The 13,936-nt window shown below is 36.3% G+C and overlaps 1 protein-coding gene across 1 annotated transcript; it reads right to left on the reverse strand.

The window, feature by feature from the left end:
- Positions 1 to 1,631: 1,631 nt before the first annotated feature.
- On the reverse strand, positions 1,632 to 6,496 carry LOC130213677 (serine/threonine-protein kinase spk-1-like). The gene is made up of 7 exons (XM_056445429.1): positions 6,361 to 6,496; positions 4,037 to 4,801; positions 3,392 to 3,766; positions 2,970 to 3,112; positions 2,300 to 2,678; positions 1,836 to 1,935; positions 1,632 to 1,641 (listed from the first exon to the last, which is right to left on the reverse strand). The coding sequence occupies exons 1-7, from the start codon at positions 6,494 to 6,496 to the stop codon at positions 1,632 to 1,634; spliced, it is 1,908 nt and encodes a 635-aa protein (XP_056301404.1).
- Positions 6,497 to 13,936: the final 7,440 nt, after the last annotated feature.

The following is a 13,936-nucleotide window of genomic DNA, read 5'->3' on the forward strand; positions in this document are numbered from 1 at the left end:
ATCCAGGGGGTATATGTCACTGCACAGTGCTCGTGAACGCGTGCCCTATAATCACACTGAGGAGAAGAAACTGTGAATAAAAATGTTTGTTTTATGTGAAGACATATGATCTGTTTTGAGGAAGTTTTTGGTGTTTTTGTGGACTAGAGGGAGCTCTAAGATAAAAATAGTAAAAATAGTAAAAATAGTTCTGAAGATGAACATGAGGATGAGTAATGAATAACATAACTTACTTTTTTTTATGTTTTATGAAATATTTTTTTGTTTCTAGAAGAATTTCTGATTGGTCAATAACATGGCCAGTTATAGCTTTATATTTCAATATAGGCAGTTTTTTATCGTTTTATTTATTAATGATGTTTTTTATTTAATCTTTTTTTTAAACTTTTTTATTGTTTTATTTAATTTTTATTAAAATAATTCCAGTTTTTTATTTTTAGAATTTTTTTTCCTTTTTTTATATTTTTTATAATTTTTTTTATTTTTCTAGTTTTGTGGCCAAATTGGCCGGTGAGTGATAATGTTCATTGCAAACCCTGTATATATATCAGTTGATCCCAGTAATCATTGGTCAGGAGTTTCTCTCTTCTGGCTCAAATTAAATTTTTTAGAAAGAGACACCCAAAATATATGGACCTGGACTGGGAACGACTGAGATATTTAATTTATTTATTATTTTATTAGACATTTTATTTTAGCATGTGGAAGTGCAAGAGTTAAAGCAAAAGCTGATATTAAAGTGTGAGAAGGGGTATTTACACTATATGAAGATCTTAACTGTTAAGTGCTTTATCATTTTTTTTTTTTTTTTTTTTTTTTTTTTACATGAAGATTAATTAGAGCCAGTGTAAATGTTAAAATAAGAGCTGACACTGCAGAACCAAATTATGTTTAGCTCTGGATCAAGTTATGTTTAGCTAAAGGACTATGCTGGTATGGTTGGACTGACTAGATCCACCCATTAAATGAGGAAATTTCTCCTCATTCCTCCTCCTCTTCCTTGTTCTCCTCCTGAAACAAAAACAGTGATCAGGTTTACAGCTTTACTGCATTAAACAAACAACATATAATTGAAAGAAAAGCAAAAAATGTCAATTTAAAAAAAGGAAATTTAAGAACACAAGATTGTCGTCTGACACTAGCTGGGTTTCCATCAGCTTGTGTTGATGCACCTTTTTAAGTATCACACGAGAAACAAGTTTAAATAAATAAGAATCCTTTAATTCACAAAATGTTTTTATGCTCACTTGAGGTCATTTTGGACTCATGTGAAAAAGGGTTAATGATGGAAATGCATTTGTCAAATGAACTTTGATGTAGTAATCATTTCTCAATTATACTTCCCTTGTTTACTGTTGGTTACGAGGTTACCAATACTACAGTTCAGCTGCTCGACCAACTTGATGGAAATCATTTGCTCATAATTCACATTTATAATTACTAAATATATATTTAATGAACTTTGAAAAGATGTGCTTCACATTAGGATGGAAACTCAGCTCATGACAGATTAATTTGACTGATGACAAAATCTTCATAATCTATTCATTACCTTAAACCAGGCATGGACACGGAGTGCATTCAGCTTTTGCCGAGACCAGGGCAGAATCTGCAGACAATTGCTGATGAAATCACAGCATTCTGTGTAGAAAAAAGGAAGAGATGCAGCTAATTATTACCTTGAAGTTTATACATGCTTTTTTCATTGACATTCAAATTGTTCTACACAACCATCTTTAGCTGAAGTGAAGATCTCACCTTCTGACCTTCCATATTGGTAAAAAGTTTCGTTTTTCATCCTGCGTAGGTCATGCTTGTTAGGAAATTTTTTGAACATTAGCAAAAACTGAAGAATCCCGAGTGACCACACTGTCGCTGGCTCTCCGCAGTAATAGCCAGTCTTTTTAAACTCGGGAGGGCTGAACTTCATTGTGCCTGAAAGAAGGAGATTTAGTTTCCATTAGCACAACATCTAAATTTACATGCAAAAATGTAAACAACAGTATAGATCAGGGGTGCTAAAACCCAGTCCTGGAGGATCTGTGTCCTGCAGAGTTTAGCTCCAGCCCCAGTTATACACACCTGAACAAGCTAATCAAGCTCTTACTAAGTATACTAGACATTTTCTGTCAGGTGTGTTGAAGCAAGTTGGAGCTAAACTCTGTAGGCCACCGGCCCTCTAGGACTGAGCTTTGGCACCCCTGGTATAGATAAACAACAGTGAATGTTTCAAGAGTCTCATGTGAATGACCCTTGACTCATCACAAGAGCTCCTTAGAGCTGTGAGGAACTTACATACCCCAATAGTTTCTGTAAAAGCCGTCAATAAGGAGTTCACCACAACCAAAGTCAATCAGTTTGACTTCATAGGTCTCTGGGTTAATTAGCAAGTTGCCAGGCTTGATATCACGGTGAAGCACTCCACGTTTGCAGCAGGTGTCAGCTGCAATTGTTGCCTGGAACATGATTTTCCGTAACACGTCCTCAGGGATTCTGCCTTGGTGGCCTCTTAAAAATTCCCGTACGCTCACACAAGGTATGGGCCGCTCTAGGACCATAAAGTAACGATCAGACTCCTCCTTCCAGTCCAAAAGCTGAACAAGTTCTTTAACCTCGGGGCCTTTAGTGGCAAGAAAGTGCAGAGCGATCTCCGATGGAAGTGGCTGGTCAAAATCATCCTAGAAGAAAGACAGTTGTTAAGATCATTTGATGGAAAAGTTATTTCCTGTTAAAACTTAGAGAAGTCTATCATAAAAACCAGTGGGCAGATTATAGAGAGCAAAACATAGACAGACACATTTTCAAAGGAGAATAACTGACTTTTGTTTACTTAGCATGTTTCTAAAATATCTGCAAACATATTATGGCATTTTTGTGCTTGAGAAGAGTCAAAAACTTACATACAGCATCTTTAATATGACATGTTTAAAATAGAAACAGAATCAGAGCAAAGAGCACAGACTACTTACAACACGGATGTATCGCTTAGCCTTGAAATCTGCAATTTTTACTGCCACCTGAAGGCCATCTTCTAAACGGGTCCCTGCGAAAACAGTTCCAAAACCTCCTTTGCCCAGCTCAGCGCCAATTTCATAGCGCTGTGAGTTGATCTCTGTGAAAAGACAAAAGAGAAGTTAATCAAATGTTTAACTACCTGCTCCATCAGGGGTCACCACAGCAGAATTAACCCCATCATCTGAAACCTTTTTTTCCTGTCTTGCCTATATATATGATTATGATTTTTATGATTTATATATATTTTCAATCTCAGTCATCGGCTATCCCTGAACAAAATGTGTATTAATGCCAGTTTAAAGCATAAAAGTCATACAAACACTATTAAAATATGCATGTGTGTTGGGTGACTGGGGTGTCATGATAGTAAACTTACCAATGATGTGTGTGTCTTTATTCTTCTGCTCTTTTGGCTGAGGTGGAACAGTGCCCTTTGTCTGACGGGTTGCACCTTGAGTGACGTCATCTTTACAGCCGGGCTTAGGAGAGACCACATTTGGAGGGAGGTCATGACTACAGCCAGGCTTAGCAGAGACCACATTTGGAGGGGGGTCATGACTACAGCCAGGCTTAGGAGAGACCACATTTGGAGGGAGGTCATGACTACAGCCGGGCTTAGGAGAGACCACATTTGGAGGGAGGTCATGACTACAGCCGGGCTTAGGAGAGAACACATTTGGAGGGAGGTCATGACTACAGCCGGGCTTAGGAGAGACCACATTTGGAGGGAGGTCATGACTACAGCCGGGCTTAGCAGAGACCACATTTGGAGGGTCATCATGACCACAGCCGGGCTTAGCAGAGACCACATTTGGAGGGTCATCATGACCACAGCCGGGCTTAGCAGAGACCACATTTGGAGGGTCATCATGACTACAGCCAGGCTTAGGGGAGACCACATTTGGAGGGGGCTCATGACTACAGCCGGGCTTAGGAGAGACCACATTTGGGGGGCCTTCATGACTAGAGCGGGGCTCAGCAGAGACCACATTTGGGGGGTCTTCATGACTAGAGCCGGGCTCAGCAGAGACCACATTTGGAGAGGGGTCATCACCGCAGCCGGACTCAGCAGACAGAAAATCTGTAGAGGGGTCATCACCGCAGCCGGACTCAGCAGACAGAAAATCTGTAGAGGCGTCTTCACCACAGCCGGACTCAGCAGACAGAAAATCTGTAGAGGCGTCTTCACCACAGCCGGACTCAGCGGACAGAAAATCTGTAGAGGCGTCATTACCACAGCCGGACTCAGCAGAGAAGAAGCTGCTGTAGGAGCTGGCTGTGAGCTCACTACTACAGTTAAATCCGGCTGAGTAAATCTCTTGAGGGAAGTCATCACTACTGCTGGACTCAGCGTAGAAAATGTTTGGAGGAACATAATTACTGCTGGAGGAGATGGCCGAGTCCTCACTGTGAACACTGTCAGGCTCTACCAGTGATTGTTCTTCACCGTGAACACTGTCAGGCTCTACCAGTGATTGTTCTTCACCGTGAACACTGTCAGGCTCTACCAGTGATTGTTCTTCACCGTGAACACTGTCAGGCTCTACCAGTGATTGTTCTTCACCGTGAACACTGTCAGGCTCTACCAGTGATGGTTCTTCACCGTGAACACTGTCAGGCTCTACCAGTGATGGTTCTTCACCGTGAACACTGTCAGGCTCTACCAGTGAGGGTTCTTCACTCTGACCATCAACAGGTTCCTCCAGTGATGGTTCCTCAGTCTGAACATTGATCTGTTCCTCCAGATGCAAAGATGAATCTTCACACCAGTCACCGATTTCTCGACCTAAAGGAAGGAATAATATGAAACAAAAGACTTTACTTAAATTATAATTATCCAGTGTTTATTATTGATATGAACAAATGCTGTTAATTATGAAGTGACTTTTAAAGTCATTTCTTTCTACATTTAATTGATGGTCATTAAATAAAAAATGTCACATGATCAAATTACTGTTCATAATCAAATTCACTTTGCAATTAATGATTTGTTTTGTATAAATACATGTCAATATGAACTTACAGCTGTTATATTTTGTTTCATATAACAATAAATAAAATAACCCTAAGCTTGGTAAAAACAACTAAAACTATGAGAAAAGGTTTTATGTTTTCCACTACAAATACCATTAAAACATTAAATATCACCATTTGTTATCCATTAAAACCACTGCATTGTGTTTTAGGACATATTTCTAAAGGATTTAGTGGTTTAGGACTAAAAATTACAAGTAGAGAGACAAGAGACCTAACAGGGGTGTCGAACTCAAATCACCTTGAGGGTTTTAATATTTTATTTATTAATTTTGTATGGCAGTAGACAATATTTCTGTTCATTTTCATTACACAAATTAAGATGTTTTAGGTGAAATCTTAGAGCTCCTTCATCCTCCATAGATAGCAAGGTTCCAGACTCATTCAGAGGCCAGAGAGGTACCAAAAACATCCAAAAAAAAACAGAGGAAGCCATGCACAGGCATCCAGGGGTTTTATCAGTGAATAGTGCTTGTGAATGCATATAATATACCAACACTGAAGAGAATAAACTGTTGGATGAATTTGTTTACACAAAAGTATTCTGGTAGCTTGATAATATACCGACTGAACCACTGTAGGCATTTGGTCTGTTTGAGGAAGTTTTTGTGGTATTTTTATGTACTTTGAGCAAGTCAGGAACCTTGCTGTATATGCAGGATGAGAGAGCTCTCAGAAACATCTTCATTTCTCAGGGGTTTGGAGTGACGTGAGGGTGAGTAATTAATTACAGAATTTGTATTTTTGGGTGAACTAACCCTTTCATTTTGAAGCAGAGAAAATGATTTTGTCTTTACGCATTACGAATGCATTATTGAAAAACTTAATGCAAAGCAAAAATACTTTACTTAGTTTTTGTCTTGTTTCTAGTCCAAATATCAAAACATTAAGACATAACATTAACATTTCAGAAATATGAAATTTTTCAAAAAGCATTATTTTGCTTACTCCATTGGCAGATCATTTTTCTTGTTCGAGGGAAAAAATAACTTAATCTTGACTCATTATTTCAGAAAACCAGACAATAGTTTTGCTTGTCTAGAAAAAAATATTTTTGATTTAAGAATTTTGAGATATCTGGACTAGAAACAAGACAAAAACTATTATTTTATATTATTGTTGGTACCATATGAGACATGTTTGTGTGACGTATGTTTGACTCCCCTGTGTAGAGCATTCATTAGGCCTGTATTATTATTCACTTTGGTTTTTGTAAATAATTTTTACAGTAAGGTAAAATAAGTAGAGCCCTACACAGACTCCAGTATACAAAATGAGCTCCATGTTCTTATAACACACAACATTATTTACCATCACTGTTGGTCACGGGGGGTACCATGACCAATTCTCCTTGACGGTCGAATCTTTCATCTTGACCTGAGACGGTGGAATTGATGTTTCTTTCTCTCAGGAAGAGAGCAATAACTCCGAGTACGGTAAATAACATGTTGGTTTAATTTTCGTACACTTAAATATGAGAAATGTAACAAAAAACCTACAATAAATACTGAAATTTACTGTAAGTAAAGCTCGTTTATCAGAGTAAGACTTAATAAACCGTACGCTATCAATTGACAATATGAGAAAAGCAAATTATTCAAAGCAAACTTTGTACAACTCACTAGATACTTGTCAAAAAAGAGCAATGGCGAAATATGGATTGTAAGAGGTTATGTGTGTCGTCAGAATTCGAACGCGTTCCAAAATTCCACAGTCAGCTGATACTGATTGGGCAGTTTTGCGCTGTGGGCGGAGCTTATCTGCCGTTGAAAAATACACTAGTTAGCGGTTCTTTATTTCCTTCACGGGTGTTTTTGAGCAAAATAAAACGGATTTTTCAGGAAATCTTTGTTTGACTCGTAAATATTTCCTGTTTGATGAAGCATTATTGGTCGTTTGGTGAACCAGAGATTGTTTTTTTTAATCAGTCGATTTAAATATATTTACAGGTAAGATTTGTCTTAGCATTTATTTTGTACTTCAAATGTAAGTTATTGGCGATAAGCGCTTGTGTACACATTAAACACGAGATATTATAGTGTATATCCATTAAAATCAGCAGATCTGCCTAATCAAACTGCATTTACACTGCAAATACAGAAGTAATGTGATGCTGAGATGAACTAATAAAATGGCGGCGTGTCTTACTGATTCCTGTTTGGCTTTATAAATTACTTGTTCATCAGTATTTGTTCTGTTATTTGACAACAAAGAAAAAAATATGTTTAATGTTCAAAATTTAGTATAGACACTCTCATTTTTCACATCTATTTGTTAAAGAATAACTAAAATTGTAGTGATTAACAGTATTATAAAAATAACTAACGTTATTACTGAAGTGTCTGAATTATGTAAACATATCTGTGTGGTTTCGGTCGTTGTCCTGTATTCTGTCTGGCTGGCCTGGACTATCACTTTCTCTTGTTAGATTTTAAGAAATGGCACTTAAAAATGCTCTGAAAATACGCTTAAAGTATTGAAAAATGTATATAATGAGAATTGAAACTGGTCGTAAAAGGCACTTATCTAGTAAGAGTAGGACCATGGACATGAGTAGGACTCTGCACATGTCTGAGTGTCTGTAAGTTATTTTAATAATATTAAACATGGCTGTTCTTGGTTTAATAGGATGCAGGGGAAATATACATGGAGATGATGATGCGACTGAGAAAAGAACAAACCTACCAGTACCACAGGCATGTAGAGAGCAGATTATTGTATGTTTGTTGAGAATTGTTTCTGAATATTCATAACGGGGATCATGACGTGGATTAAAGACATGGATTTTTTTTATTTTATGTGTTCTTAGATGTTCACATTAAATGAAATAATGGGTTCACAAACTTATAGTGTCCAGCAAAAATGAGTATAATGTGTCCCCTTCTGTATTGCAAAAAATTCAATTACACTTTTATTAAACATTAATAAACATTTAAATTAACATTTAAAGCAGTTAACGAGTATGCTCACAACATTTTTAGGATAATAAAATCATATATTTAATTTCAGTGAGATATATACATACAAGTAGTTCTTTCTTCATATTCAAAATGCACATGCACGGCCGAGATTGTCTGAGACTGCATCCAGACTCTGTTGGGCCTGAGTTAGGGAGAGATTAACAGTAAGACACAGAAAACACCCAAAGACTGGAATAGTTATGCAACAGCAAATTCACTTTAAAGATTAATTTACACAGAAAACAGTCATTGTAAATTGAAAAATATGTTTGACAATTCACCTGTTTTTAATGTATTTTAGACCTAATAAACGCAGCCTTATGGTGAGCAGAAAATACTTTTTCCTCAGAAACATTAAACAAAATATAAATTTTTTCAAACTTTTGACCAGTAGTGGAACATGATCCGTGTATGTTGCGTTCATTCGATTTTTGATTTTAAAAGAAATTTTAAAAATGAGTAAATGGCCGTTTTTCATTTTTTCATTTGCCCACAAAAAATAAAATAACCAATTTTGGCTCGATTTTCGTTTTTTTGATTCAGGGTAGGAAAACGGATAAATGACTTTAAAATTCATTGTCCACATGTAGGCGGTTCTGAAATGCCCATTTGCTCGCAGCCGATCAGCACCCTGGAGTTTAATTATTATTTGATTATTTATTTATATATATATATATATATATATATATATATATATATATATATATATATATATATATATATATATATATATATATTAGCAGTTCTATTAGACATTTATTATCACAGTTTATCATTAAAATAACGTTATAGTTTGCAGCCAAATTTGCTGCTTTGCACCTGATGCTGAGCAAGATTTTAGAGAGCACCGACATCGAGGAAAAGGCAGATGCTCCAGACATGATCTGTAAAATAATGACTTTATAATGTAAATATATGACAAATGTTTATAAGACGGAAATTACAGAGAGCATAGGCCTATAAGTAAATCCTTATTAGCGAAACAATTCATCCACCAGCAGTTGTATAGCAGACCGGCACAAACAAAAATATACACTTCATATAGGCTTTTCTTGTTGGAAAGATTATCTTTTTGGAACGAATTTCATATGGTATAATTTGTATAATTAAGATATCTTAACTTTAATTTATTTTTTGTTGGTCAGTTAACTACAAAACAACAGTAACATTTGAGGTCCGCTATATAGGCCTGGCTTTAGTGCCAAAACACAAAATGCTTTGTTAAATAAAACAATAAATCAAATTAAAATGAAATATTCACAGTTTCGGAGTAGCCTATATTAAACTGTATTGGCTATTAATGTCAAAATCATCCCTAATTTAATTTCGATTTAATTCCTTGATTTGAATGAACCAGGACAGCCTTACAAACTCTTCGCAACACCGAAGGTATTCCCAGGTTACCTCGGAATACGAACTCGGTTTGAAGGATGAGAGAAATCATAAACTAGTTGTATTTATTTTAATTAAACAAAAAAATACAGAATTATATAGTGATATGCAAAAACATATGCCAGAGTGTATGTACATACAAAACAATTAAATATCTTACATTCCTGAAGGATACTATAAGCCGTCTTTGCTTTTTTTTATTAACAACGTCCTCCAAACTTGTGCAGTATATGGCCATGGCAGACGTGTGTCTGGCCATGATGCAAAATTTTTATATGAAAATTTGTGCCAGTCTGTCAAGATAAACGTTTCTAAAACACCTTAATATTTTAGTGAACGTAAATGAAGTTTGCATAACCAATGACTGATCCTATCCACCCGACCCACCCGATTAAAAAAAAATGTAAAAAATACTCCCATAAACTGCTGTAAACTGCTGATCTCTACAGTAAATCTATTATTAATATAGCGTAAGTAATATATATTTTTAAATAATTTTTGTAATTGAAAAAAGCCAGAGAGAATAGTAAAAAATTTTTTTGACTTTGATTTTGTAATGTCCAAATAAAACACATAGGCAGTGTTCGGAAATCAGCCATATGGCCAACTGAAGTATTTCATTAAAATTCGGCTGAATTTAAGTTTTCGTCCTTACAACATGTACCCATCCATCCATCCATCCATCCATCCATCCATCCATCCATCCATCCATCTATCTATCTATCTATCTCGCTCTCTCTCTCTCTCTCTCTATACACGCACATATAAAGAGAGACAAAGAGAGAGGCAAAGACTACAGAATAAAGGGACTTTGATATAGACCTATATGTTGTTAAATAGGTCTAGTTTTAATGACATCACGATAATACGTGAAATTAATCACGTAAGCCCGATTATTATTATAAATCTAGGCCTAGCTCGGAAACAATAATGCAAACTAGGTGCTGCTCAGAAATGGCTATAATTTGCTCAGCATCAGGAGCAGCAAGAAGTTGGCAGTGTCGTTATTTTAAATGGCAAATGTCTAATTATACTGCTAATTTATGCATACGTTCTAGTATGTGGTTCAAATGATATAATAAGTAAATAGTTTATTATGTATATATTAAACAGTTATTTTAAACAAAGAAATTAAAGATCATTGTTCTCTTGGGCTGTTGGATCCGACACCAGTCATCGCATAATTCTCGTCACTCCTGCAGCTGCTGCATGGAGATGAGGCGCGGCGCCTCTGCCTCCCTCCTAACTGTAGTAAGAACTCCAGCTGAATTAAATTGATTTTATTTATATAAAAGGCCATGTAAAACCGACTATAGGGCCAAGCCTGTGTATTGCACACTTATAACTTCCTGGCAAGGCTACACTGTAAAAATATCTGTTAAAAGTTTCCGTATTTTGTGTTTGTCTTTTATTTATGATTGTGGATTGCATTATGGGACCTTAATCTCTGCTCTGTCGACTTTTGAAATTATATAATGTTTAAGAAATAATATAGGCTATGAATAAATGAATCTGTAAAATAACAGAAAATGTACTGACAGTTTATTGCAAAGTTTTTGCAGCATAATATACAACACCAGCCCTGACAATATAAATAAATACATAAGTAATAAAAAAAATAAAAACATGAATCACAAAATACGGAAAACTGTTAATTTACACATCTTTTTTTACAGTGTACTTGACATTAATCCAGCGAAAGGAAGGCTTGTTGTGTGAGAGAAAATGTGTGTGTGTGTGTTCCAATGTGCTCTTATTCTGGCCCTGCTAACAACTATAAAAATAAAAACTAAACAATAAAAAGACTATAATATTAATAATAATTATTATTATATGGGCCTAGCTTGGAAACAGTCGTGCAAACCAGGTGCTGCTTGCAAATGTTTTATGTGTGTGTGTATATGTGTGTATATATATATATATATATATATATATATATATATATATATATATATATATATATATATATATATATATATATATATATATATATACACACACACACATATACATATATATATATATATATATATATATATATATATATATATATATGTATATATCTACCCTATTAGTAATCAGTGTGGGATGATATAAAATGATACCAAGGATGGTATTAGTCATGAGTCCCGCCCCTTCCGACTGGTCACTTCCCGCTATGTCATAGTCACTTGCCGGCAGTTTTACGTTTCAAAGGAACTCTGGTGCTGGTTTGCGTCTGGTTTGCAGCCAGCAGTGTGTACGCAATTTATTCGGCATTACAAAACGCTGTTTAACTCAACAAATTTGTCTACGGTTTATTTACATTTGAGCGAGCTTACCTGTGTGTTTCCCCCTGTTCCCCCTGCCTGTTTCCCCCTGTGTGTTTAGTGTTCCTTTTGCTCTATTGAATAGGTGAGATTGAGCGTCTGCTTGCGCTCTCATTGAAATTGTATTTCCTGCTATTTTGTTTGAATTTTCTTTCCTATGATATTTGGTTTTGTATGCTGTATTGAAATTGTAGTTTCTCTTATTTTGTAACTCATTTCTTGTTTATATATTTCTTGAGACGGTCTAACCTTGTTAATTTGTGATATTTCTGTATTGTTCATGTGTTTGCTCTCTTTAGCGGAGAGCTGATTGAAATGTGTTTTATTATTTGTCAGCATTTCAACAATCATTGTATTGTGTGCCTCAAGTGATTTGTCTGTTTGTGGTGTAAGTGACCTTTTTTAATTAAAACCCGTACTAACTGGATTTTGTGTTGCAGGAGCCGAGCACCTAAGGCAGGGTGGATTTCTGGTGGAGGTCTTGCTTGCACGTGTGCTGTGTGAGTGTGCATGTGTCACAGGTCTTGGTGGTCTTTGCTGTGGAGGTCTTGTTGTGCCCTTACTCCCTGCTGTCACGCCTCAGCTCCTGCACCCCAAATCCAGGTTTTTTAGTGGTTATGTTGTTTGTGTGTGGGTGTATAAGGTGTATTTCTAGTTGCTGGTTTTATTGGTTTATAAAAGTATACATTTTGTCCACTTTTAGATGCATTTCTAAAGTTTAATAAAGTTGTATGTATTTTCCTTCCCACATCTCTTGCCATTTACTACAAGCCTACCTTTCCCTCGTAATATTCGTTAGCTGTCCAACATTATTAAACCCCTTGTTTATGCCACACACACACACACACACATATATATATATATATATATAATATTTTATATATATAATAATAATTAAATGCCTGGGTGCTAGGCGTCAGAGGACTACAGGATTATTATTTTGAGGGCGACGTCACAAGCTCAGATTTGGTTGACCAATCAGAGGAAATGGGCGTTTGAGAACCGCCTACATGTGGACAATGAATTTTAAAGTCATTAATCCGTTTTCCTACCCTGAATCAAAAAAACGAAAATCGAGCCAAAATCAGTTATTTATTTTTTTTTGTGGGCAAATGAAAAAACGAAAAACTCGTTTTTAAAATTTTGTTTAAAATCAAAAATAGAATGGACGCAATGTACACGGATCTAACATGTAAACCATTATCTTATTTATATCATTCATTCATATATGCAAGGAACGGAATGCTTGGGAGTTACTCTCTCCAGGCTTTATAACAACAGGTGACTTATTAAAAATGTATCTAAAAAAATTTAATGGTTTAATCTCTGACTTCTGGAATTTAAAACGCACACAGAGAATATACACTCACCAGCTACTTTTTAGGTACACCTTACCAGTACCGGGTTGGACCCCCTTTTGCCTGCAGAACTGCCATAATCCTTCATGGCATCGATTCAACAAGGTACTGGAAAAATTCCTCTAAGGTTTTAGTCTATATTGACAGGAGAGCATCACGCAGTTGTTGCAGATTTGTCTGCTGCACATCCATGATGCGAATCAATTCAATTCAATTCAATTCAATTCAATTCACCTTTATTTGTATAGCGCTTATACAATGTAGATTGTGTCAAAGCAGCTTCACATAAAAGGTCACAGTAAATAGGAACAGTGTAGTTCAGTTTGTAGTGTTTAAGTTCAGTTCAGTTTAGCTCAGTTCAGTGTGGTTTAATAATCACTACTGAGAGTCCAAATATTGAAGAGTAAATCCAACGATGCGCAGCTCTACAGATCCCGAACCATGCAAGCCAGTGGCGACAGCGGAGAGGGAAAAAAAACTTCACTAAGGCGGAAGTGAAGAAAAAAAACCTTGAGAAAAACCAGGCTCAGTTGGGCACGACCATTTTAATTTCTCCGCTGGCCAAACGTCTTGTGCAGAGCTGCAGTCTCAGAGGCGGAGGCTGGAAGCTGGCCTCAGCGAAGACTCGTCTGTCTCTGGAGCGTCACAGGAATCAGTCTCATGTTCTCCACTCCTCCATGACCACCACAGTAGCTGCTCAGGATTCGGCCTGGTCTAGGATATGGAAACCTTGGGATCATCTCGTCGTTGGTCTTGGATCAAATCAGTGACTCTGCATAGTCTGAGGGCCTCGGGAAGAGTATCCCCAGGTGGAAATGGAGAATAAAAAAAAAAAAATAGCGTAGCTGATGTTCACAGTGTATATCAA

Source organism: Danio aesculapii, chromosome 20 (assembly GCF_903798145.1).
Source record: "Danio aesculapii chromosome 20, fDanAes4.1, whole genome shotgun sequence".
Lineage (NCBI taxonomy): Eukaryota > Metazoa > Chordata > Actinopteri > Cypriniformes > Danionidae > Danio > Danio aesculapii.